We start from the raw sequence: 23,243 nt of genomic DNA on the forward strand, positions 1-23,243 counted from the left end.
ACTGCCTCACCATGTGTGCCATTTATGCTCTGGTTTGTATAGTACTTTTGCTTATAATCATAATCCATACATCAAGTGATTATATATAAACATTCCACTATGTTTCCCAAAACAAAAGACATCTGACAATATTGAGTGTGCAGACAAAAACCCTGCAAGGTCTGATCTTTGTTTTGTTTTCAGGTGGCGCACAAGATGTTTGCCATGGGCTGCTATGAAATCTCTCTAGGTGACACAATTGGAGTAGGGACTCCTGGCAGTATGAAAGACATGTTGTGTGCTGTTCTACAAGTGGTCCCAGCCAGAGCTCTAGCTGTCCACTGTCACGACACCTATGGACAAGCTCTAGCAAATATACTTGTGGCTTTGCAGGTATTTGTTACATGTTGTATACATGCTGAGTGCTGTGGCGGGGTGTTTTAGTTATTTTGTGACACTTAAAACTGGAAAATTTTAGTTTATTTTTTTACTTAATTGCTAATATAAACCCACAAAATAAATTTCAGACAATTTTGTTAGTGCCTTAAAAAAATAAGCATCTTTTTAATGAGGTTTATAATGGAGCAGCTGATTGGACCTAAAGTATAGCTTCATGGTATTACACACAAAGTTGCACTGCCACACTCCTTGTTGCTAATAGCCTGCCATGTAACCTATTGTGTCTGTTTTATACAGATGGGGGTGCAGGTGGTGGATTCCTCCATTGCTGGTTTGGGTGGATGTCCTTATGCACAGGGAGCCTCAGGGAATGTGGCCACAGAGGATTTAGTGTACATGTTGCATGGTCTTGGCATTTACACAGTGAGTAACTCCTATTGTTATATATACAATTACTTCTTGCATTTTTATGGTCAATCTGGACATTATATTCACTTTGAATATCATACATTTTTCTTTATACTGTATCTTGTCAAAATCATAACCATATGACCAGGATCATGGTCTTGGTTACTAAAGTACTGATACCCAATGTCACCAATGTCAATATGCCACAAGACGTTGGCATCTGTTAAATATGTTTTTTCCACAGCTTATAACTGTCTATTGAAATGGTGGAGTAAGTACAAACCTTACCAGAACGATACACCTATAACACACGAGATGCTGTTACTGAGGATATTAAGCTATTAAAATATAATCTTTTATATCAGTCATATCTGACCTACATAACAAACCTAAATGCTAATAAACAAAGGGAAAACTACAATCAAATGTCTTTAGTAGTGGCACTTGGCAAGCAATGGAAAATATCACCTAAATATGTATATTGTAGACCAAATATTATTTATTGGCTTGACTTGTTAAAAATGTATACAAGTTATCATATAATTATTCATTTTTAACGTGTCAAGTCAATAAATAATATTTTGGTCTAAAATATACATATTGAGGTGATATATTCCATCGCTGACAAGCGCTACTCATATTGACATTCAATACTAAAGATAACTGCCCATCAGGGTTTAAGGTTTTTGAGACTTGCTAGGAAATATTAGTCATAGCGCAGAAATATTGTTGTTTACATACAATTGAGCTACACTCTCCCTGGACATAAAGCAAACTAAAGTACTGATCATATTAACAGATTCCCTACACAGGCATTTTATTCTATACATTATTTTATTATTCTATCTGTAGTTGGTATAAATAGTATTGGATCATCAATAAATATTAAACATATGGGCCAGTGTAGGAAAGAAAAAATAAACCACACAACTCTTATTTGCTTTCACATTGCAGTTAACAGGACTGTAAATACTTTGGGATTTTTATATAACATGTTTAGTTAAATGAAAAGAATTCACTTAATATAAATATACTTTTATTATTTATTTTGCATATTTTTATTGCCATTTAGCACAGAAAATGGTGTTGACTTAGTGGGGCTAACCTTGCTACATATCTGTCCCTAAATGTCTTCAGCAGATAACTGCAAAACTATGAAATTTATACTAACATGACTGGGTAGTTTAGGTGTTTACAGACTAAAGCCCTGATTGGGGGTGGAGTTTAGTTACTGAAACAAAATTGCTGCAAACATGTTCATTTGTTTTAAAAATATTTAAACTGTTATTCTATAGCAACATTACAGAAATGTCTTGCAAATTTTTTACTTCCCCTTTAATGTGAGTCAGGTGCGTTAAAAAAAAAAAAAATAAAGGATTAAAATCCATGTAAGCAGCAATAGGACTTTTATAAGTGCAGTATTTTGTTAGTGTTGTATTTACCTAGTATTGAGATATAGAATTGTTATGTGACTATTACACTATTTGCTCTCTGTGTTAATGGCATTTAGGGCTGTATTCTGGTGTCAAGAATCAACATGTTTATACTGAGTGGCAAAATAGACTACAAATACCTTCTTATTCAACATGGATACAAAATGTAGGTCTGGAAGTTACAAGAGAAACTCTTCTCACACAATCTGTAGAGATACAAATTAGTTGAGTCATGCTGTCTCATGTTCAGGAGCAGGGGCCACTATTACTGTTTATCTTGTAATTCTCTTTTGCTTTATTTAGGGTGTTGACCTAAACAAACTTACGGAGGCTGGTGCTTTTATCTGCAAAGCTTTGGGAAGGAGGAGTGGTTCCAAAGTTGCCCAGGCAAAGTGCAAACTGTGACCAGCAGCGCACAGTCATCCAACATCTAATAGGCGACTGATGGAATATTAACTTACATGTGGGAAATGAGTTTACTTTGTCTGTTTGCGGTTTTAATCCGTTAGCTGGCTCCTAATTAAGAGAATTGAAACTGTTATTGTGACAAACTAAGTAGCCAAGGCTGAACTCTGAGTGTAATTACTGAAATTAATTTCTAGTTATTGTAAATACCATTTTGTTTTATTAATCTATTCCTACAATAAATTATTGGAAGTGGGGTTTTTTTAAAATCATTTTCAGTTTGAAATGCAGCTGCTGAGCAAGAAATAACATCACTTTTGTAATCTAAACACTAACAACAAAATTACTTACACTTCATAAATTGTTTATATTCCTTGTCACCTACCAAAGCCTCACACAATTCACACCACTTTGCACAGTTTGTCACTAGGAGACCAGAAGAGAGCAGCCATCTTTGTCTCACAGACAGCAGTACATACTGAATTTGCCTTATGTCACTGTTATATCATTTGTATATTTTTCTATATCTAATAACATGTTTATAATGCAGCTGATCTCTTTCTGTTAAGGGACAGTAAAGTCACAATTAAACTTGCATGATTCCACAGAACATGTCATTTTAAATACCTTTCTTATTTACTTTTATCAGTTTGCTTAGTTCTCTTTGTATCCTTTGTTTGCAACAATGTTTATAGCAGTGTTATACATAGTTGCAAACTTTGCTACCAGAGAATGTCTGTAGTATTTCCATGGCAGCAGGATAACTGTATAACTGATATAAATATTGTTGCAAATGCTACTGCCAGAGGCAAAAGACACGTGCACACCCCTGAGCTTACCTAGGATTACCCTTTAACAAAGGATACTAAGAGAACTAAGTAAAATTGATAATATAAATACATTGAAACATTGTTTAAAATGCTCTAACCAATCAATTTAAGTTTTACTTTTGACTTTTGTCCCTTTAATAGTAGCCTGTGATATAATATTCACTTGCTAACAAGAAACAGAAAATAAACAAAATTTAAATACGGTATGTAAAACAGTTCCAGCCTTACAACAAAACATGCAAGTGTAAAACAAGTTGCCCCCAGAGCAGGGAGTAAATATAAAACAATATGGAGAAGGAAGGGTGTGAGCTACAGTAACATTTATCAGAGCAGATTAGCATAACTATTAGAATGTAACTTTAATTAGAAATGCTCATGTTTCCATTTTTAGGCAAAACATTTTTGTTAGAAATTAGGTGGAATGCTTTTTCCCCCAAAATAAACATGACAGCTGTATGTTTATTTAGTGCAATGTAAAAAAGGTATAGATTTATAGATTCAACCCCCGTAATAGTGGACATAACTGGTTTAACCAGTTGGATCACTTGTATTTTACTTCCTGCTTGTACATAACTATTACACAAAGCTTTTCTCACTGTGGGCCTAATATTCCGAAGTTTACCGGCATGGAGAGAAATGTAGGTCTCTCTCCTTCACATACCAGAACCCTGCATAGTGAGATAAATATATTTCATATTAAAAACATGTGTTTCTAGCATTTTTTTAGTGACCTCTCCATACTGACGAGATGTCTTAGATCATCTCACCTGAGCGGAGAGCTCTTGAATATCAGGCCCTTATACTGAAGAAAACAAAATGGACAATTTGAAATAGAATCAGGGCCACTAATTCCCTATTGCTGATAACTGCTTTTTTTGTGTTCAAGTTTTTTACACTTTCATTATCAGTTCATGAAGCTTGTAACACTTTTCTATAATTTGTGTAATTTTATATTTTAAAAATTAACATATTATTAACCTGCTTTTATGAAACATATGAAGAGATTGTGTTAACTGAAAGATGAACTGAGCATGCAAAGGATGGACATGACATAACAAATCATAATGCAATAATGGACAAAATTGGGTTTCAAGCTGTTAAATGTCTTGAATTAGATTTTTTTATTTTATTTAAAAAGAGCAAGTTAGAACAAGAACAAAATGCCATGCAATGGTTTCGATCATTCAGGTCCAATTAAATGTTGTATATTAGGCTATTTAACTCTCCTTGCTGTCTATTCCGTACAGTAGTCTATTTAAACATCTTAACCTCTTTGCACCGATTTTCTTTTCTCTTGTAAGGTGTATCCAGTCCACGGGTTCATCCATTACTTGTGGGATATTCTCCTTCCCAACAGGAAGTTGCAAGAGGACACCCACAGCAGAGCTGTCTATATAGCTCCTCCCCTAACTGCCACCCCCAGTCATTCTCTTGCCTCTTGCAACTCTCGACAAGAAAGGAAGTATCAAGAGATATGTGGTGACTTAGTGTAGTTTTACCTTCAATCAAGAGTTTGTTATTTTTAAACGGTACCGGCGTTGTACTGTTTTACTCTCAGGCAGAAATTAGAAGAAGAGTTCTGCCTGGAGATTGATGATCTTAGCGGTTTGTAACTAAGGTCCACTGCTGTTCTCACACATAATTGAAGAGTATGGGACAACTTCAGTTGGGGGAACGGTCTGCAGATTACCTGCTTTGAGGTATTTTTATTTCTAGAGAGATGAAATGAGTTCTAGAAAATGCTGACAGAGCCTTGTGTATTTGAGGTAAGCCTGATGCAGTGATTTAACAGCGACTGGGATCATGCTTACAAAACAGGGTAATACTCATGTTAATACTTATATTACTTAGTGACAAAACGTTTACATGACTTCATAAATAAAACTTGTTTTCTCTGAGGGAGATAACTTGTTTATTTGGGGCCTAGTTTCCACATGGCTAATCAGATACTCCTAGGAGTACTTTCTTAAGGCCCCTCTGGCATCCAGTACATGGTGGGAGGGGCCTATTTTAGCGCTCTAAATGCTCAGTTTTAATTCAGACTGAGACATCCAGCTTCCCTAGAGGAGTCCTCTGACACCTGAGGACTATTACAAGGGGTTTATTTCTGTACAAAATCGTATTTGAGGGCAGGTAGGAGCCTCAGCAGGGCTGTGGCAGGGTGCTCAACTGTCTTTTAAGGTTTTTTAAATCCGGTTTGGGGCCTAAGGGGTTAATCATCCATTTGCAAGTGGGTGCAATGTTGCTTTAGTCCCTTACACACACTGTAAAAATTTCAGACTTTACTATATTTTTTCACTGTTTTGCAGTTTAAGTGTTAGTTTTTCTCTCTTAAAGGCACAGTAACGTTTTTGTTTAATTGCTGTTTCACCTTTATTAAAGTGTTTTCCAAGCTTGCTTGTCTCATTACTAGTCTGTTAAACATGTCTGACATAGACCTATAACCCCCGCTCAAGTGACGCCACGTACATCTAGCGCGTCTAATTCTTTTACCTTACAGGACATGGTGGCAGTTATGAATACTACCCTCACAGAGGTATTGTCAAAACTGCCAGGGTTACAAGGAAAGCGAGACAGCTCTGGGGCTAGAACTAATACAGAGCTTTCTGACGCTTTAATGCCTGTGTCCGATATACCCTCACAATACTCAGAAGCCGAGGCAGGTGAGCTTATATCTGTGGGTGACATTTCAGACTCAGGGAAGGCGTTACTTCAGTCTGATTCTGAAATGACAGCGTTTAAATTTAAGCTTGAACACCTCCGCTTATTGCTTAGGGAGGTTTTAGCGACTCTGGATGACTGTGACCCCATTGTGGTTCCAGAGAAATTGTGTAAAATGGACAAATACTTTGCAGTGCCTGTTTACACTGATGTTTTTCCAGTCCCTCGGAAATTATTACTAAGGAATGGAATAGACCAGGTGTGCCGTTCTCTCCCCCTCCTGCTTTCAAAAAGATGTTTCCCATAAATGCCGCCATACGGGACTCGTGGCAGACGGTCCCTAAGGTGGCAGGAGCAGTCTCTACCCTAGCTAAGCGTACAACTATAACCGTCGAGGACAGTTGTGCTTTCCTAGATCCTATGGATAAAAAATTAGAGGGTCTCCTTAAGAAATTTTTTTTTTTTTTTTATTCATCAAAGCTTTATTAAATGAACAGACATTGCATCACAACTACAGTCAGATCTTTTTGTGCCACAACATGTGACAAATAGAATGAGAGGCATAAATCACAATAAAGGATTCATCTTATGCATTTTGTTTAACTGAGTAACAATACATCTGGTCATTTTTATCATTCAGATAAGTGCTCCAACTAGGTATCTATTAGCAAATGTTACGGCCGGGCATGCCGAGACAGAGAACTTGTGTATTTGCTAGAGGTGCCATTTCCAGGTGATTATTCGTTCTGTCGTCCATCATGTACTCAACACACTCGGCCTGGACTGAACTTTGAAGTAGTTGGGAAGGTATTAAATAGGGGAATCAAGAGAGGGGATCGGGATGGGAAAACAAGTATCCACAAGATGATTAAAGGGGAGAAAGGGGAGGGTGAGGAAAACGAAGGAAGAAACGGAGAGAGAAAAAAAAAAAAAAAAAAAACCCTCAAGGGGTAAAACCATGACACACCAGATTTTGCACCACACATGACCACATAGATCACATAGCCCTTTCTACAACATGCCAAACAGCATTCTTACAGGAGTTTCGTCAGACTACCCTTAAGAAAATTTTTATACATCAAGGTTTTATTCTCCAGCCTCTTGCATGCATAGCTCCAGTTACTGCTGCAGCGGCTTTTTGGTTCGAGTCTCTTGAGGAGGCTCTGCAGGTAGAGACCCCGTTAGACGATTTTCTAGACAGGATTAAAGCTCTTAAGTTGGCTAATTCCTTTATTTCTGATGCCGTTTTTCAGTTAACCAAACTAACGGCTAAGAATTCAGGTTTTGCCATTGTGGTGCGTAGGGCGCTATGGCTAAAGTCCTGGTCAGCAGACGTTACTTCAAAGTCTAAGCTTCTTAACATCCCCTTCAAGGGACAGACCCTATTCGAGCCTGGTCTGAAGGAGGTCATTTCTGATATTACTGGAGGAAAAGGTCACACCCTTCCTCAGCATAGGTCCAATATTTTAAGGACCAAACAGAATAATTTTCGTTCCTTTCGAAACTTCAAGAGTGGCGCAGCTTCAACTTCCTCTAATGCAAAACAAGAGGGAAATTTTGCCCAGTCCAAACCAGTCTGGAGACCTAACCAGGCTTGGAACAATGGGAAGCAGGCCAAGAAACCTGCGGCTGCCTCTAAGACAGCATGAATGTTTCCCAGGGATATCTTCTGGAATTCAAAGGTTCATCTCCAAAGGGGAGATTTCATCTCTCACAACTATTTGTAAACCAGATAAAAAGAGAGGCATTCTTACGTTGCGTTCAAGACCTACTGGTTATGGGAGTGATCCACCCAGTTCCAAGAGAGGAACAGGGGCTGGGTTTATATTCAAACCTGTTTATAGTTCCCAAAAAAGAGGGAACTTTAAGACCTATCTTGGATCTCAAGATCCTAAACAAATTTCTCAGGGTCCCATCCTTCAAGATGGAGACAATCCGAACCATCCTCCCTATGATCCACGAGGGTCAATATATGACTACCGTGGACTTAAACGATGCTTATCTCCACATTCCGATTCACAGAGATCATCATCAGTTCCTCAGGTTCTCCTTCCTAGACAGTCATTACCAGTTTGTGGCTCTTCCCTTCGGGTTAGCCACGGCACCAAGAATCTTTACGAAGGTTCTAGGGTTCCTTCTGGCGGTTCTAAGGCCACGGGGCATAGCGGTAGCCCCTTACCTAGACGACATTCTGATTCAGGCGTCGACTTTTCAAATCGCCAAGTCCCATACGGACATTGTTCTGGCCTTTCTGAGGTCTCACGGGTGGAAAGTGAATATAGAAAAGAGTTCTCTCTCTCCTCTCACAAGAGTTTCCTTCCTAGGAACTCTGATAGATTCAGTAGAAATGAAAATTTTTCTGACAGAAGTCAGGATTTCAAAGCTTCTAACCTCTTGCCGTGCTCTTCATTCCACTTCTCGGCCATCAGTGGCTCAGTGTATGGAAATGATCAGCCTAATGGTAGCGGCAATGGACATAGTTCCGTTTGCCCGCCTACATCTCAGACCACTGCAACTTTGCATGCTCAACCAGTGGAATGGGGACTACACAGATTTGTCTCCTTTGTTAGATCTGGATCAACAGACCAGGGATTCTCTTCTCTGGTGGTTATCTCGGGTCCATCTGTCCAGGGGAATGAGTTTCCGCAGGCCAGAGTGGACTATAGTGACGACAGATGCCAGCCTTCTGGGCTGGGGCGCAGTCTGGAACTCCCTGAAGGCTCAGGGTTCGTGGACTCAGGAGGAAGCCCTCCTTCCGATAAACATTCTAGAACTAAGAGCGATATTCAATGCTCTTCAGGCTTGGCCTCAACTAGCTTCGGCCAAGTTCATCAGATTTCAGTTGGACAATATTACGACTGTAGCCTATATCAACCATCAGGGGGGAACAAGGAGTCCCCTGGCCATGATGGAGGTTTCAAAGATAATTCTATGGGCAGAGGTTCACTCTTGCCCTCTCTCAGCTATCGATATCCCAGGAGTAGAGAACTGGGAGGCGGATTTTCTAAGTCGGCAGACTTTTCATCCGGGGGAGTGGGAACTCCATCCGGAGGTATTTGCCCAGCTGATTCAACTATGGGGCAAACCAGAACTGGATCTTCCTTGTTACGGGTCCAGGTCAAGGGATCCCCAGGCAGCACTGATAGATGCTCTTGCAGTGCCCTGGTCCTTCAGCCTGGCTTATGTGTTTCCACCATTTCCTCTCCTCCCTCGTCTGATTGCCAAGATCAAGCAGGAGAGAGCTTTGGTGATTTTGATAGCACCTGCGTGGCTACGCAGGACTTGGTATGCAGATCTGGTGGACATGTCATCCTTTCCACCATGGACTCTGCTGCTGAGGCAGGACCTTCTACTCCAAGGTCCATTCAAACATCCAAATCTAATTTCTCTGCGGCTGACTGCTTGGAGATTGAACGCTTGATTTTATCAAAACGTGGTTTCTCCCAGTCGGTCATTGATACCTTAATTCAGGCTCGAAAGCCTGTCACCAGGAAAATCTATCATAAGATATGGTGTAAATATATTCATTGGTGTGAATCCAAGGGTTACTCATGGAGTAAAGTCAGGATTCCTAGGATATTATCCTTTCTCCAAGAAGGATTGGAGAAGGGATTGTCAGCTAGTTCCTTAAAGGGACAGATTTCTGCTCTGTCTATTCTTCTGCACAAGCGTCTGGCAGATGTTCCAGACGTTCAGGCGTTTTGTCAGGCTTTAGTTAGAATCAAGCCTGTGTTTAAACCTGTTGCTCCGCCATGGAGTTTAAATTTAGTTCTTAAAGTTCTTCAAGGGGTTCCGTTTGAACCTCTGCATTCCATAGATATCAAGCTTTTATCTTGGAAAGTTCTGTTTTTGGTAGCTATCTCTTCGGCTCGAAGAGTTTCAGAGTTATCTGCCTTACAGTGTGATTTTCCTTATATGATCTTCCATGCAGATAAGGTAGTTTTGCGTACCAAACCTGGTTTTCTTCCTAAGGTGGTATCTAATAAAAATATCAATCAGGAGATTGTTGTTCCTTCACTGTGTCCTAATCCTTCTTCAAAGAAGGAGCGTCTATTACACAATCTTGACGTGGTTCGTGCTTTAAAGTTTTATTTACAAGCTACTAAGGATTTTCGTCAAACATCTGCTTTGTTTGTCGTCTACTCTGGACAGAGGAGAGGCCAAAAGGCTTCGGCATCTTCTCTTTCTTTTTGGCTGAGGAGCATAATCCGTTTAGCTTATGAGACTGCTGGCCAGCAGCCTCCTGAAAGAATTACAGCTCATTCCACTAGAGCGGTAGCTTCCACATGGGCTTTTAAAAATAAGGCCTCTGTTGAACAGATTTGTAAGGTGGCGACTTGGTCTTCGCTTCATACTTTTTCTAAATTCTACAAATTTGATACTTTTGCTTCCTCGGAAGCTATTTTTGGGAGAAAGGTTTTGCAGGCAGTGGTACCTTCCGTTTAAGTACCTGCCTTGTCCCTCCCTTCATCCGTGTCCTATAGCTTTGGTATTGGTATCCCACAAGTAATGGATGATCCGTGGACTGGATACACCTTACAAGAGAAAACATAATTTATGCTTACCTGCTAAATTTCTTTCTCTTGTGGTGTATCAAGTCCACTGCCCGCCCTGTCACTTTAAAGGGACAGTATACTGTAAAATAGTTTTTCCCTTAATGTGTTTACAATTGCTTTTTTTACCAACTGCAGAGTAAAAAAATGTATGAAAACTAGCTTTTTAAGGTTTATTTGTGTATATTAAAGCTCTGATTTTGTGTTTAGAAGCCACAACCTAATAAAATGGGTTGAGCTTGTAAGTATAATCAGATCTCATTACTGTATCACATTGTGTACATATGCCTGCTTCTTTATCTTATATCTGTGCATAAAACAATCACCAGTACTTGGAGAGAACAATGGAAAATCAACATTGTATTACCTTATCTCTGCTATATCCTACTGGGATTGTAAATTTCTTCTGCTGGCTGTGTTTACAAAGCTTATCTATAGCTTGGACCTGCGGCCACAAACTTTCAGAATAGGTGGGGATACCACATGCTAAATCAACTATTTCAAATGCCAATATAAAGGAAAAGGAGCTACTTGTAAACAATTTAATACACTCCAGCAGGTAAAGTGGATCATTGGGAACAAATTAAAGGGGAGAAAATTTTTGAGTAAACTGTCCCTTTAAGGCAGGTGTTTTTTATTTTTAAACTACAGTCACCACTGCACCCTATAGTTTCTCCTTTCTGTCTTCGGTCGAATGACTGGGGGTGGCAGTTAGGGGAGGAGCTATATAGACAGCTCTGCTGTGGGTGTCCTCTTGCAACTTCCTGTTGGGAAGGAGAATATCCCACAAGTAATGGATGAACCCGTGGACTGGATACACCACAAGAGAAAGAAATTTATCAGGTAAGCATACATTTTTTTTTTTATTTTTTATTTTTTTTAAATTTATTGTTTTAATGTATAAAGACATATAACATACAAGTTTCTATATAAAAAACAAACAAACAAAGAATTAGCATAGACACAAACCATATGACCTGATCTTATAGTCTTGTTAAACAAAGAATAATAGCATTTTCCCGGAGGAAAAAAAAAAAAGGAAAGGGTAACAGGAGGAGGGAGATTCTCTCCCTCTTTCGCCCCCCTCCTCTCCCTATCCCTAGTTTAACTTAATATTTATAATTTGTTCTATATAATATACAAAATAATTGCCTTGGGAGCGCACAAAGGCCTTCCAAATCCTTCAGAACTTTTACCCTGGGGTCCCTCCTAGTTTAAGATCGTAAGCTGCTTTAATTGCTGCATCTACTAACAGTTTCCTTGCTTCTGCAATAGAGGGTACTTTATATGAGATCCAGTATCTAAAAATAAGTGTTCTAATAATTGTTATTGCCACTGCTAGAAAATCAATGTCTCTATCCCAGGAATGGTGAGATCTGAGAGAAAAAAAAATAGAATCTCCCATTAATTGTATTTTCCTTTTAAAAAGGATAATTAGGAGGAGGAGCTAGCCAGCAACCAGAGTGGCAGCACTGGAGAAGAGCTCCATAAAAAAAGTAGAGATATAAGCGTTTATAGCTGAGTTCTGCAAATAAAATCGCTAGAATCCAGCTCCTAATATTATCAGCATCTGAGGGGAACTTGGTTGAGTGATTTTGAGACAGTTTGGAGGGACCGCAAAACGGACCGGGCCACAACCAGGAAAGCCTGCGGATGCGGCCTACCCCGGGCCTCACGGACATAAAAACAGGACTTAAGATCAATTAGATCCCTGTCTTCAGACAACGACGGGTCAGAGTGCACTAAGAGTATCCATAACTAATGACATTAAGCTTTAAATAGCTCTACCAGGAGCACCGGACCTGCTGTACGGAGACCGCATCTGACTGTGACCGGTCTGTAGCTTTCTTGCAGGGGTTGCTAGCCTGCTGCCCCCCGGAGAGTAGGAGACTCACTCCAGAAGCTTAAAGAAATACTGCCTGAGGTCTCCTAGCCCACAAACACACCCCGGACGGAATACACACAGTAAGCAGTGAGGCAGTTATTACCTGGAGGCTTATTCACGGCAGCAGAGAGAGACGGACACCCGGATAATCACATCATCCGGGTAGCATTGGAGCGGCTATCCCGGCGGAGCAGTAGCGCCTGAAGGGGACCGGCGGCTGGGCTCATCTCCACCGGCTCAGTGTTGGCGCGAACATCCGCCATCTTAGCCACCATACGCCAGACTGTAACCTTGCAGGGCCAAAGAAACACACGAGAGGCGGCTACGGAGGGACAGTCCTGAAATACCCGTTACCCAGCTGCACACAGGTAAAGCGCTGCTCCAGCCCTTAAGCCCCTACGGCCCTCCTGCATAGAACCTGACTCCCTGGTCTCACGAACAGCTGTGCGATACACATACACAGCAGGGGCCTCATCCACCATTAACCCACCTCCCGAATAGGCCAGACCTAATTAGAAACTGTTAGCAGCCTGGTGGGGGAGAAGAGGGAGTGAACAGACAGACTTCTACATCTCAGACTGCAAGGCCTGCCAAGAGGGAGAGTGGAGAGGGGAATATATGAAACATAGAGGGCACAGCTAACAGCTAACAACACAGATAAGAAGCTGGGCAGTACTGGGCTATAGACTCTGGTTGCCTCAAATCCAATTTTAGAAAAGGGTACCCTGGGTACAAGTGAAGGGATTTTAAGGGATTCCTGATGCAGGGAAGCTGGGAAAGGATACAGAGAGAAGCTTGCAGAGGCTAAACCAGCAGTATCACAGACCCTACTCAGAGCCTTATCAGCTGACCAACAACACTGCAATAGGGTTCAGGGGAGACTCCTGTCTGTTCCCCAGATACTAACCTCCCACATACCCCCTTCTTGGATATAATAATAACAACAGAGGGCTCACTGAGTCTGAGGGTCAGAAGAGACCAAGCTTCATACAATTTTTGCAGGCCTGGTGTCACAGGCAGTAACCTTTGATTTCCTGGCATAAGATCTATCCAGAAGAGCATCACAGGGGAGCTTATTGCTTAATACAGTCATACCCTGCTCCCAACCCAAACCCCTAAAGCCTCTCCCATCTAACAGAAGGCGAATTAAAGATTATATCTCCCTCATATAAAGCTTGAGCGCCTAGAGAGCATATTGCCCAAACTCCACAGAAGAGAACAGATTTAACACCTCCCCTCCCCTTTCCTGCCAGCCCCTAGGGGTGGCAGGTCATACCCCCTATACTCTTTCCCGTGATCGTCCTGTGAGGACAACTGCCCTGGGGAGAGGGGTATCTGTGGAGAGCTGAGCCTTCTTGATGCAAAACGAGGGATACCGGGAGTGGTGGTATTTAAAGACATTGCTTACCGGTCACCTCAGTCTCACAAATAAAAGCCACTGTAAAGCTACATGTAACTCACACCTCCGACATATAAGTACTGGCATGTAGTCTACATGACAGAATGTCAGGGAGGAACCCGTCTAGCAAAATAAAACACAGCACAGGTTGATCTGGCCGGTACTATGGGATAATAATATCCACTTGCCTCTAGGAACATTATATCAATGCCATATGCACAGGCCCAAAAGCTAAAATACCAAAATACAAGCTAAGATCTCTCACGGGGGGGGGGGGGGGCTTTGACTCACATTACAAAGGAACACTACATGCCCTTTTACACCAAAATGTCTTCTAGGAGAGTAATGAAGGGTGATAAGTCAATCACTAAACCTCCCACAGTGTCCTCCTTCTTTAAATCATCGCAATCTAACAAAACCGATAAAGATATGGAGGCGGAAGAATATTCAGACCTTGACTCCACTCCACAGATAGAGAATAACACCCCACTAACTAAGGCTGACCTGCAAACTCTGGTCTCCAAGAAGGACATTGCTGACAACTTTGAGAAGCTTTGGGAGAAAATCGACTCCATTCATTCATCGGTTACCAATAGCCTGGCAGATATTAAATCTGATCTGACAGATATGGGGAACAGGATAGACACACTTGAGGACCAGAAGGATGCCATGGTGGAGAATGTGGATGAAATGTCGCAAGTGATCTCAACACAACAACAACTACTAGATTTTCAGGATAAATTAGATGACCCGGAGAACAGGAGCAGGAGGAATAATCTCAGGTTGAAGGGAGTTCCAGAGGAGATCACAGGTGGGGAACTACCGGCTTACCTAACACAGCTTTTCACTCAGATCACAAGCTCACCATCGGATTATATATTTCACGTAGAGAGGGCACACAGAGCACTAAAAGCCAAACCAAAATCAGGCCTCCCACCAAGAGATATCGTGATTAAAATGACTTTCTTTCCAGACAAAGAGAAAATTCTTCAGGCGGCTAGGAAACAACCCACCTTCAAGTTCCAAGGCAATGTGATCCAATTCTATCAGGACCTGAGCCTTAGGACCCTGCAGAGACGTGGCGCTCTGCGTCCCCTAACTTCTCTGCTGAGGAAAAACCAGATACAATACAGATGGGGTTTTCCCTTCGCATTAATTATAACCAAGGACACCAAAGTTATAACTATTAAGGAACCAGAAGATATCCCCGAAGTATGTGAGGCACTAGGTTTAGAGACCCCCCCACTACCTGAGAGACAAACAACTTCAGCACCCAGACCGGCAACCACAGGTACAGTGGACCAATCAAAGTGGCACAAAGCAAAACACAAGAGGCTGAGGACAAGGGAACACAGAGATAAATAACTCTAATTACAACACTCTTTCTAAGCCTCTGGAAAACTGAGGTTAAAATCTTTATGCCCTGGACTTCAAAGATGTGGCATTAAAGTGGAAAAAGATATTGAAACAGAGTGACTCAGACTTTGTATACTCCACTATTGACAGTCTAGAGCACTAGGTTGAAAATCACTCAAACATGTAGCCTGAATATTGCAGATGAGGCTTCAATCTTTGTTATTGTCTTGTTTCCATGTTTGATATATGTCTAATATTTTCTAGTGTTTTCTTTTCTTATCTTAGGATAATGTTGATATGTCTAGACGGGCCCTCCCAGCCCTCCCTTTAACAAAGGGATTAATAGGGACAATGCAACAATTAACCAGTTATTTTTTTCAAAGGTTCACCCCTAAAGATAGGGGTACAGTTTTGGTTTTGGCTCCCACTAGGGAGACATGTTCTCCCCCCTCAAATGTAGTTCTTTTTTTTTCTTTTTAGAGGTGTCTCGGCGGCGCACCCCTGTAGAACCCAGGCTCCAAGGAATGGTGATACATCGAATACGACCTTTCATCTGAAGGTAACAACTGACACACGGCACATACTTAGAGAAGAGATAGAAGGTAGAGAACACCATCATGCCTACTAGCTTACAGGTAGTCTCACATAATGTCAGAGGACTTAACACTGTCACCAAGAGGAGGGTAGCTATGTCCCAATACACACGCCTAAACGCCAACATTCTATTCCTTCAGGAGAAACATTTCCTTAAAACTAACGTGCCAAAGTACTGGGCAAAACACTTCAGCACACACTTCCATGCTACTCCAGATACGAAAAAAAGGGGAGTTTCAATCCTTATACATTCCTCCATTAAATTTACGATGGAAAGTACTTTAGCGGATCCGGAGGGTCGATATCTAATAGTCAATGGGCGGATGCTGGACACTGAAGTTACCTTATGTAATGTCTATGCCCCCAATGAAAATCAGCATGATTTTTTTAGACGCATTTCCCTTCTCCTAACTCAATGGTCCCAAACCAAAATTATACTAGCAGGGGATATTAATATAAATATGGTCCCACATACCATGGCTCAGAAGGTCTCCTTATCAGATAAACAACGTAGACATAACAGATTAGTCAAATCGATACAAGAGTCTCTAGCACCACACTCTATGTTGGACTCATGGCACACGCTGTATGGGGCGACGAACGACACCACGTTCTATTCCACGGCACATAAAACCTACACACGAATAGACTACATTTACGTTAGTCAGGCCCTCAACCCGTTGCTACGGAGCTCATCCATACATGCGTGTGTGTGGTCGGACCACTCGATTCTATCACTAGAGTTGAATGGAATGCAGGACACTAAAAGACAAAGGTCATGGACCTTTGATCCATCCCTTATGAAAGACCCACAAAGACACGATAGGATTCTGAGGTCACTGAGGGAGTATTGGGGGATAAACGTTGATACTACAACCAACCCTATAAACACATGGGCAGCACATAAAGTGGTAATTAGAGGTCAGCTTATACAAGAGAAAGCCAAATTAAATCGCCAAAATAGACACCTACTAGACCAGTTGCAGGGTGAGATAGAAACACTGGAGAAACAACACAAACTAACAGGGAATGGATCGATATTACAGACCCTTCAAACTAAGAAATCCATGCTAGCAAAAATATTAAACTCTCAGGCTGCAAGAGCAATTAAAAAATTGAAAGCTCACTTCTTCGTCTATGCTAACAAGCCTGATAGATATATGGCGCACAAGATTAGGGAGAGAGGCAGGGCCTCATTCATCCCTCAGATAGAAACAGAACAAGGGAATCTAACATCTGACCCACAGACCATTGTGGACACATTCGCTACTTTCTACAGCAAATTGTATGACGGACAAAAAGTTTTCCATAGTTTAGAGACTGTAAAACGTACGGAAGAATTCCTTGCTAACTGCCCACTGACAGTACTCACTAAAGATCAAATTGATAGTCTCAATGCCCCAATCACCACCCAGGAGGTGATGAAAGCAGTAAAAGACCTCAAACCTGGTAAGGCAGCGGGACCAGATGGTTTTTCGGGAGAATACTATAAATTGTTTTGTGACACCTTAATCCCACATTTGACCAAATTCTGCAACCATATCCTAGAGGGAAAATCTATTCCAGATGAGCTGCAGCTAGCTAAAATAGTGGTGATCCCTAAACCTGACAGAGACCATAAAAGATGTAAAAACTTACGTCCAATCTCACTAATAAACCAAGACTTGAAACTTTTTACTAAAGTATTAGCAAATCGGCTGAAAGAGATCCTACCTGGTTTGGTCCACCCGGACCAGGTGGGATTTATCAAGGATAGGGAAGCCCCAGACAACATACGTCGAGTTACTAACATTATTTACCATTTAGAAAAACAGAGAACGCCTTCTCTGCTATTATCGTTAGACGCGGAGAAGGCGTTCGACAGAATTGATTGGGAATACATGACCAGGGTCCTACAGAGGATGGGCTTTGAGGGTGCCTTTATGAAAGCTATTCGAGCAATCTACTCGCGGCCCCAAGCTCAGGTGACGGGGTGGGTATATAGGTCGGCAATCTTCCCCATACTCAATGGCACAAGGCAGGGGTGCCCACTGTCACCCTTATTATTCGCGCTCTGCATTGAACCATTGGCAGCGAGAATAAGAACACACCCGGACATAGAGGGAGTTAAGATAGCACAATCAGAATACAAAACGGCCCTATTCGCTGACGATATCTTATTAACAATCACAAAACCTCTGATATCATTACCCAATCTATATGAGGTGTTGGCATCTTTCTCGAACATTTCAGGCTATAAAATTAATTCTGATAAGTGCGAGGCTCTCCCCATTGCCATCCCCCACCAGACTCAGAAATTATTGGAGCTAAACTTCGACTTTAGATGGGTCAAGCATACACTTAAATACTTGGGGATTAACCTCCCACAACAGATACAACACCTATACAAATACAATTACCCACCTCTATTCCATAGAATAAGACAAGATATTACAAAATGGCGAAAACACAACTTCTCTTGGATGGGAAGACTGGCGGCAGTCAAAATGACCATTTTACCCCGATTACTGTATTTGTTTAGGGCACTTCCAATACAGATTGTTACCGCAGATATAGAGAGACTCTAGACAGATATCTCAGCCTTCATTAGAGGGACGAAATCGACAAGGATTTCTAAACTCTTAGTACATAGACATAGATCACTGGGAGGGATCGGTGGCCCCAATTTGATGGACTATTATAGAGCAGCTAGAGCAGCACAAGACGCAATGATACTGAAGAGGGAGGGAGGAGCCATTTGGATTACCCTAGAGGCAGAATTAGAGGGGAGGGGATATCCAGACTCCATTTTGTGGAACACAAAACAGATTAAGACTGACGTCCACCACTCAGAAACGCATACAAGAAACCTTACAATATGTCTATGGTCAAAACTTAGGAAAAGGGAGGACATAATCCCTAAAAGCTCCTTGCTGATGCCAATTAGATACCTCCTACAGGGGGACGCACATAAACATATTAAGAAGTGGGAAAACAAAGGCCTCTACAGAGTGGCAGACATCTCAGAAAAGGGTCTGATAATACCTTTTTCTCAACTACAAGAGAGGATTGCACCTTTGAATCTTCACTGGTTTATATATTTACAATTACAATCCTCTCTTCAAGTATTTCTCAAAAATACACCAGGTAAGGTGGCCACGATACTAGAAGTCTCCAGCATGAGCACACATAGGCCCAAACACTCAATATCTAGGCTATATATAGCAATTCAATCCCCCCCAACTGTGACAAAAACACATATAATGCTAGCATGGGAACGGGAACTGGAAATAGTAAAGGACAAACAGGAATGGGAGATAAGGGCCTATTAAGCGTCGACTTAAAAGAGAACACACTAAAAACAGCCTTTAGATGGTACCTAACCCCAGTTAGGTCTGCACATATGAGTCCCCAGGGAAGCAATCTGTGTTATAGGAGCTGTGGACAGAGAGGTACATATAAACATATGTGGTGGGATTGTGGGGATGTGCAAGAGGTGTGGAGGAGACTTTCTACATTTATAGGCCAGTTGATAGACGAGGAGTTTACTCTTAACATACAGCAGGCATTACTACATGTGCCCATGGAAGGTTACCATAAACACCTAAACACTTTCGTTAGGATCCTTTGTACAGTTACCAGAATCTGTATTGCGAGACACTGGAAGATAGGAGTTCCAAAATGGCTGGAGATATATAATAAAATACAATTCACATACACTATGTATGAAAAAGCAGCAGGAATTCTAAACAACAGGGAAACACTGCAAAAGATTTGGTACTACTGGATAGGTAGACAGGAACATACACCCACAGTTCAAGTCTAACTGGAGTCAATGCTGGGATGTCGGGGTGCGCCGCAGGAAGAGGCGTCTCTATCTCTCAGGTATTGTACTATTTATGAATCGAGACATTGCATTACATGAGAAGAGGGGAGGGGATGGTTTATTTCTCGTTACTGTTTTGAAGTTACAATTTTTTCCCCCTTTTTTTTTTTTTTCTATCAAGATCAAATTATTACTCATTTCCCATTTACGATCTTTGGATTTAAAAGTAGGTATTCACACAGGGACATTGAACTTTTTGTCTTTTGTTTTCTTTTGTTTTTTGGTATGACTTGAATAACTGTATCTCAGAAAGGATGAGTAAGTAATGATTACATCTTCTTTGTTTTATGTACTTTGTAAAAACAAAAATCTTTCAATAAAAATTATTTTAAAATTGTCATGTATTCCTCACGGACTTACTTCTCTCTCCTATCCTTTGCCTGACTTGTCCTTGCACACTGTTCACATTCGCTCCTCCTATTCAATACTTCTTAAAGGTGGACATCTCCCTTCATTCATTGCTTGATTATTCTTGCCTGAGCAACCAGTTATTTCCTATTGAGCTTACGAACTCTCCTACTCCTATTGCAAGGAAACTCCTCAGCTGTCTGAAGCGGATCTAACAAGCGGTGACGTCACACGCCACCGCACACGCTGCTTGCTCGCAGCTAACACAGGAGCGCTTACTCTCACACCTTACCGGATCGCATAACCCACTAAAGGATATTCTTCAATATCGCTTTCTAATCTTATCTGATTGCAGTAAGTTCCGGTCTCCGGACCAACTTCTCCCCTCTGGGTTACGCACTGTAAACAAACTGCCGTTTTGGGAAATAATCTTTGGTACAAACAAGTACTTGTCTTTTCCATGCCTCCTTAAATCTACTACATTCCAGTACCTAATGTAGTATCTGTTATAGTGGCTGCATACTCAGTGATACCAAACATATATATATATATATTTATAACTTTACTATCAGGCACATAATAGTTACTCTGGCTCAAATCCTTGTGAAATTACTTACAGCTGTTTATTACTGATACACACAGCAATTGCTAAAAACATACTACCAGGGAACAGATTAACTATACTGAGTAGAGTTATACACTCACAGGTCTCAGCCATTGTTAATCTAATCCACAAATCAAAGTGTTCAGTATCCATTGATTCTGCATATACGCTGCGTCACGAATTAACCATTGCAGAATCAAAGATACATTCACTACACAATTTACCTGCAGTTGTGGTCCTAAAATCCTTCTCTTATTTGCAGGGAAGATAAATATTTCAACAAGCTGACAGTAATAATCAAGCCTAAACATGGACCCAGCAGCTCTAGTAAACCATGTAGAAAAACTAACACAAACAGTGGACAACCTCACAAAGGGACTGCCTGCTCTTCAGTTAGAGAACACTACCCTAAAGAAGTATATCAATGATAAGATAGACACACTTACTACACGTATAGGTTCCCACGAACCCCAACCTAACCCCCCACAACCATTTAGTGGGTAAAGATCAGAGTTTAGGGAATTTAGAAACTCCTGCTATCTTTATTTCCAACTTAAACCTAAAACCTATGTCAATGACCATTCGAAGGTGCTTACCACAATATCATATCTACGTGGGGAACCACGTATTTGGGCTAATTTATTTTTTGAGATCAATGACCCCATACTTTATTCTTTTGACCAATTTTTCAAAGCAATGAGTCAATTATATGACGATCCCTACAAACAGCTATCTGCTGAAACAGCAATGAGGTCCCTGCGACAGAATAAAAGGCCTGTGGAGGACTACATTGCTGAGTTTAAAAAATGGTCCCCAGACACGCAGTGGAACGATCTCTCATTGCGTAATCAATTTCGTTTAGGTCTCTCAGATACACTAAAAGATGAACTAGCAAGACAACCTCTCCCTGACACTCTAGAGCACCTAATAGAGGCTAGCATTATCTTAGATAGACGCATCAGAGAAAGGCGCTTAGAAAAAACCCACACTGACGTCACTCCAAAACATATCAGCCAAACTGCCACTTCTCTTCCACAAAAACTCCAGCCAAGGGCTCCCGACATACCAATGGAATTGGGGTTTATCAGGGGCCCACTCACCCAACAGGAGAAACTTAGAAGAAAAGCCCTTAACTTATGCATGTACTGTGGAGGCATTGATCACTCGGTTAAAGACTGCCTTCAACTACACCGTAGGAAGGGTAAGCATAAAAGCAATGGATTGTGTCTATCTGCTAAACAATTGAACTCTAATCATTGCTCCCTTCCTTTCCTATTGCAGTGGGAACACCAACGACTCAAATCCAAGGCAATCCTTGACTCAGGAGCCAGCCACAATTATATGGATCACCATTTCTCACTTGTAAATAAAGTCCCACTCATAAAAAAGATAGTTCCTAGTGTGCTTCGTTTTATTGATGGTAAAGAAATTTCTTCAGGTCCCATCTTGTATCACACCATACCATTAAGGGTTACCACACAAGACCAACACTCAGAGTTCATTACTTTCGATGTCATACCTTCACCTCTATACCCTATTGTGTTAGGCATTACGTGGTTAAAAAAGCATGACCCCACAATTGTCTGGTCAACCTCACAAGTACAATTTAATTCCTCTTACTGCACTAACACTTGTCTCCATCAAGAACAACTTCTCTTAGTTGATACAGCTCACTACCCAGCAGAATATAATTCTTTTTCCGATGTTTTTGATAAAAAAGAATCAGAAAACTTACCTCCACATAGGGTTTATGATTGCCCCATAGACTTACTTCCAGGGGTTGACATTCCTTATGGTCATATATTTCCTTTGTCCGAACCAGAACTACAGCATCTTAAAACTTACTTAACTGAAAATCTTAAAAAAGGGTTCATACGCCCTTCTACCTCCCCAGCAGGGGCAGGTATATTTTTTGTTAAAAACAAAGACCATTCCCTGAGACCCATAATCGACTATAGGGAGCTAAATAAACGTACCATAAAAAACCGCTACCCTTTACCGCTTATACCTCAGCTTATTGATAGATTGAGAGATGCTACTGTCTTTACAAAATTAGATCTTAGGGGTGCCTATAATTTGGTGCGTATTAAGGAAGGTCATGAGTGGCTCACTGCCTTCCGCACACGTTATGGCTTGTTGGAATACACTGTTATGCCATTTGGTCTTTGCAATGCCCCAGCCACTTTTCAGTTTTTCATAAATGACATCTTTAAGGATTTCTTAGATTTATTTCTGGTAATTTATTTAGACAATATACTCATTTACTCAGCAACACTTGCAGAACACGTCAAACATGTCACTCTAGTCTTAACCCGTTTGAGAGAAAACTCTCTATATGTTAAACTAGAAAAATGCATATTCCATTCCAAGGAAATTAAGTTCCTAGGCTATATCATATCACCTCATGGTATTCAAATGGAGAATGATAAGATATCGGCTATCTAGAATTGGCCCAGTCCAAAAAACAAAAAAGATGTACAAAGGTTTATGGGCTTCGCCAATTTCTACAGGAAGTTCATTAAAA

General features: G+C 41.0%; 1 protein-coding gene across 1 annotated transcript in view; it reads left to right on the forward strand.

The window, feature by feature from the left end:
- Nucleotides 1-2,880, forward strand: part of HMGCL (3-hydroxy-3-methylglutaryl-CoA lyase) — a 30,297-nt gene extending 27,417 nt beyond the window's left edge. Inside the window, exons 7-9 of the mRNA XM_053717256.1 lie at nt 184-372; nt 676-801; nt 2,523-2,880. Coding sequence (XP_053573231.1) covers nt 184-372; nt 676-801; nt 2,523-2,624 — 417 coding nt within the window. The 3' untranslated portion in view covers nt 2,625-2,880. The remainder of the gene's footprint in view (nt 1-183; nt 373-675; nt 802-2,522) is intronic.
- The last annotated feature ends 20,363 nt before the right edge of the window (nt 2,881-23,243 follow it).

This window comes from Bombina bombina, chromosome 6, assembly GCF_027579735.1.
Source record: "Bombina bombina isolate aBomBom1 chromosome 6, aBomBom1.pri, whole genome shotgun sequence".
Lineage (NCBI taxonomy): Eukaryota > Metazoa > Chordata > Amphibia > Anura > Bombinatoridae > Bombina > Bombina bombina.